Source organism: Myotis davidii, unplaced genomic scaffold (assembly GCF_000327345.1).
Source record: "Myotis davidii unplaced genomic scaffold, ASM32734v1 scaffold496, whole genome shotgun sequence".
Lineage (NCBI taxonomy): Eukaryota > Metazoa > Chordata > Mammalia > Chiroptera > Vespertilionidae > Myotis > Myotis davidii.
Window position 1 is genome coordinate 5,735,779 of NW_006289398.1, and position 4,833 is coordinate 5,740,611.

At 50.7% G+C, this 4,833-nt stretch overlaps 1 protein-coding gene across 1 annotated transcript in view; it reads left to right on the plus strand.

Moving 5' to 3' along the window:
• Nucleotides 1-4,315, plus strand: part of PELO (pelota homolog (Drosophila)) — a 6,277-nt gene extending 1,962 nt beyond the window's left edge. Inside the window, 3 exon segments of the mRNA XM_015562607.1 lie at nucleotides 5-103; nucleotides 105-626; nucleotides 1,377-4,315. Of these exon segments, the coding sequence (XP_015418093.1) occupies nucleotides 5-103; nucleotides 105-626; nucleotides 1,377-1,805 (1,050 nt within the window). The 3' untranslated portion in view covers nucleotides 1,806-4,315.
• Nucleotides 4,316-4,833: the final 518 nt, after the last annotated feature.

Consider the following 4,833-nt stretch of genomic DNA (forward strand, 5'->3'; position numbering starts at 1 on the left):
GAAGGACATCGAGAAGGACAACGCGGGCCAGGTGACCCTGGTGCCCGAGGAGCCCGAGGACATGTGGCACACGTACAACCTGGTGCAGGTGGGCGACAGCGTGCGTGGAGGCCATCGACTTCGACTCGCAGGCCTGCCAGCTGCGGGTGCGGGGCACCAACCTCCAGGAGAACGAGTACGTGAAGATGGGCGCCTACCACACCATCGAGCTGGAGCCCAACCGCCAGTTCACGCTGGCCAAGAAGCAGTGGGACAGCGTGGTGCTGGCGCGCATCGAGCAGGCCTGCGACCCCGCCTGGAGCGCCGACGTGGCGGCCGTGGTCATGCAGGAGGGCCTGGCGCACGTCTGCCTGGTCACGCCCAGCATGACCCTGACCCGCGCCAAGGTGGAGGTGAGCATCCCCCGCAAGCGCCGCGGCAACTGCAGCCAGCACGACCGCGCGCTGGAGCGCTTCTACGAGCAGGTGGTGCAGGCCGTGCAGCGCCACATCCACTTCGACGTGGTCAAGTGCGTCCTGGTGGCCAGCCCGGGCTTCGTGCGGGAGCAGTTCTGCGACTACATGTTCCAGCAGGCGGTGAAGACGGACAACAAGGTGCTGCTGGAGAACCGGTCCAAGTTCCTGCAGGTGAGCCCTCGGTCCGGGGGGCCGAGCATGCACAGCCTGGGGGGTGGGGGGTGGGGGAAGGAGAAACTATCCCTGCTCCGGCTGGTGTTGCTCAGTGGGTAGAGCGTCGGTCTCTGGACTGAAGGGTCCCGGGTTCGATTCCCGTCAAGGGCAAGTACCTGGAGAGGCAACCAATCGATGTCTCTCTCACATCATCGGTGTTTCTGTCTCTCCCTCCCACTCTCAAAAAAAAATGGAAAAAATACCTTCTGGTAAGGATTAAAATAAATAATAGTAACAAAGAAACGATTCCTGAAGCTTTAGACCTGGGAACAGTGTCAGGGAAGAAAGTCTTTTTTTTTTTTTAATATATTTTTATTGACTTCAGAGAGGAAGGGAGAAGGGGAGAGGGATGGAAACATCAATGATGAGAGAATCATTGATTGGCTGCCTCCTGCACACCCCCTACTGGGGATTGAGCTCACAACCCAGGCATGTGCCCTTGACGGGAATCGAACCCGGGACCTTTCAGTCCACAGGCCGACGCTCTATCCACTGAGCACCACTGGCTAGGGCCGGGAAGAAAGCCTTCATTTGACGGGGATTGTAAGTGCGATGTGTAAAGAGCCGGGAACTAGCTGGCCAGTGTGTGCAGTAAACCGGCCCGCGTCCTGAGCATGTGAAGCCTGCACTGCTTCTGGAGCCGGGTGGTGGCGGGCTGGGTAACGGAGCGCGAGGAGATCCTGTGTCTGACCTGTCCCTGCACCCCAGGTCCACGCCTCCTCCGGACACAAGTACTCCCTGAAGGAGGTGCTGTGTGACCCCACGGTGGCCAGCCGCCTGTCGGACACGAAAGCTGCCGGGGAGGTGAAGGCCCTGGACGACTTCTACAAGATGCTGCAGCACGAGCCCGACCGCGCCTGCTACGGACTCAAGCACGTGGAGAAAGCCAACGAGGCCACGGCCATCGACACGCTGCTCATCAGCGACGAGCTCTTCCGGCACCAGGAGGTGGCCGCCCGGAGCCGGTACGTGCGGCTGGTGGACAGCGTGAAGGAGAACGCGGGCACCGTGCGCATCTTCTCCAGCCTGCACGTGTCCGGGGAGCAGCTCAGCCAACTGACGGGGGTCGCCGCCATCCTCCGCTTCCCCGTGCCCGAGCTCTCCGACCAGGAGGATTCCAGCTCGGAAGAAGATTGACGAGGGGACTGGCCCTCGGACAGCCGGTGCCCCCGCCCACGGCCGCCTCTTCTCAGCAGCCTCGTGCCGGAAGCTGCCGGAGCAGCAGGTGTGATGCTCGCAGGGGTCACACCAGGGGTTTTGTGGCTGGCGGGACATGTATTTAAAACTGAACAATAAATTAAAAGGGAATGATCTCCATGCACTACCACTTTTATTAATGAGGGTCATTGTACTTCGGAATCATGAGTTGTGGGCTGTACGCAGAAACACTGTGTGTATTTAATAAGAGTCCCTGTGTATTCTTCGGGAGAGATCAAGTCCCGTAGTTCATGCTTTGAAACAGTTTTCCTTAGGAAAAGCTCTTCTCATTTCATTTTCCTCATTTACGTTGTTTGTTTGGTTTCTGCCTGGTGGTCTTGCTCTGTGTGCTTAGTGATCCGTTTCTCCCCATTTTCCCTGCAGACCTTTTTTTAAAAAAGTCACGTGCTATTTTCAGTGATAGCCAAATAGTAGACTTTTTTGAAGGCAAATTTAACGTGTTTTTTCCCTTAAGAGACTTGTTAAACCAATCATGTTGAAACAACTCTGGGATTTTCTTTAATTAGAATTAATCATAGTTGCTTTGAGGACCGCTTAGCTAGTTCTTTTTGGATCATAGAGCTTTGGTCTGCTAGGGACTCAAGGTCATCTCTTTGAGGTGCCCTTTTTCAGATGAGACTGTGGGTCGGATTTGCTGTTAGGTGGCTAATCGGTGGCAAAGTAGGAAGGTAACCCCCAGTCCGGACCCATTTGTTTGCACTGCCGCACTGTGTATGTATTTGTTGGCCGGTCGTAGTTACACTTAATGCTATTTCTGTGTGTTTTCACGTTATTACTGGACTTTCTCTACATCCTATTACTTTTTTTTGATGTCCATTTCTAATCATTAAGGAGGGGGCCTTGTTGAAATTGCAGCTTGACCCTTTACAATCCTCAGCTTATCAATAATTAGGAACAGCCTTATGAAGAAAGAGTGACAATTCACTTGTAACCCAGGATCAATGTTCCTGCCTCAAGTAGGGATGGGTACTAACTAAACTTTTTGATTCTCCTTTCTGGTCTGGGTCTTTCTACTGGTGTGAGTACCAGGTTTGGGAATTATTTTTTATAAACTTCCCAGCTCATCTGAGCTTTTTATTTGTAAAAAGGAACAGATACCTCCATAGGCATTAAATTCACTTTTTTACACATCTACATCCTCATCTAAAAATAAGTCAGATTGTCGTTTCATTAAAACTCCATGAATATTTAACTTTATATTAGAAGTATGTTATTAAATCATGTAGTAGAGGTATGTAAATGAAGCCACCAAGATTATGAACTTTAGAACCTGATTGACAATGAATCGTACTCCCAGGATGTGGAGGTTTGGGGCACCTGTTACTCTCATAATCTGTGCAGTACTGGTCATTCTGGGCTGTTCTCCCCAGTAATAGAAACCAGGGGAAAGAAGGCCTGATAATCCAACCGATCCGTCTGAGGCCACAGCTTCTCGAATGTGGCTGCTTGGGAGTTTTGGAGACTCAGTACCCAGACCAGACCTTTCACCAGGGGAAATTCTGTTTGTTTTTTTTAAAGCTTTCCAGGCAATTCCAATAGACCTCAAGGCTGAGAGCCACTGACTCAGGCCTTGCCATTCACGTGTGTCCATGGGCCAGTGGCATCTCCTGAGAAAGTTCCAGAAATGAGAATCCAGGTCTCTGCCCGACACCTACCTCTACTGAGTTGCAATCCACTTTAAGGATATCTCCAGTTGGTTGCCGTGCGTAACTATAAAACTTCTTTAACAGAAAGCATGTTTTTATGTCTATAAAGTTCTTAAAATATCCATAAGAATTCCTATTTTTTTAAAGTTACACTTTATACCATTATCAAGAATATGAATTTTCCTAGATGCATAGGTAGAAATGTCAAAATAGTGATAGGAGCATATAAAATAAAAAGTCTAATCATTTTTAAATCATATTCTCTGAAGAGCAGAATGAACCATAATTCTTTGGAAACTGCTCAGTAGTCTAATTCCAGCTGCTGTTCATGAGTGAGGGAAGACCACGTGGTAACGATGGAAGCACTACAGTGACGCCTCCAACATAGTGTGTGTTCTGTCGATTCCCACTCGCCGTCCGGTACTTGTAAACAAGGATTGGGTGCCCCCTCTAGGCACAGCGAATGAGACGCTTGCAAATTTGTTTCGTCCTCCTCTGGGTCTGATACATATCGAGTGGCATTTTGCTGTTCCTGGTCGGCTATTTATATGTTACACGTTTTTCTAATTTCATGTCCGGGTTCTAGACTGGGTTTCCCTTGCGTTACTCCTTTAGGGACCCGGCGGGCCTCCCTCCTCCGGTGTCGTTTGCTTTCCTAAGCCTTTGGCCCAGTTCTGTCAACCTCAGGTTCTCTTTACCAGAAGTGAGTCGTCATTTCTGCAATTCAGGCATTCTGGAACTGAAATTCTCTTTGTTGCTGACAATAAAAGTCCACAGATGAAATGGTGTGTGCAGTCATGGGCATGAAGAGTGGGTCTGACCATCGGGAAACCAGGGGGACATGGGTGCAGGAGAAGGCACGGTAACTGCATGTCACAGTCTCACTGCCTGGCAGCATCGGGGTGGGCTGGGGGCAGTAAGTCTGGGTCCAAGAGGGCCTGCTAGAGAAATCCAGGGGGATGTGGTGATGCCCTAAACAAAGGCAGCGACTACCGTCCTCAGGGTAGGAACGAATAGGGCATTGCGGGGTAGGATCAGGGGGGCCTGGGCTGCAGATAGTCGTCAGTTACTGAAAAAGTTGAGTCTATTTATTTATTTTTATTTATTTGAATGCTGGGATAGACGATGGCACAGTTCAGAGACAGGAAACAGGAGGAGAGGCTGGCTTGCCAGGAAAACTGCGTTCATCTAGCATCTTTGGTTGGAGGTACCTTCCAGCAGACTTCCGTGTCCTCACTGCCTAATCCCTCCAGGCTGGTGCTCACCTGTCTTCTCCATGCGGTCTCCCAAACCAGCTTTAA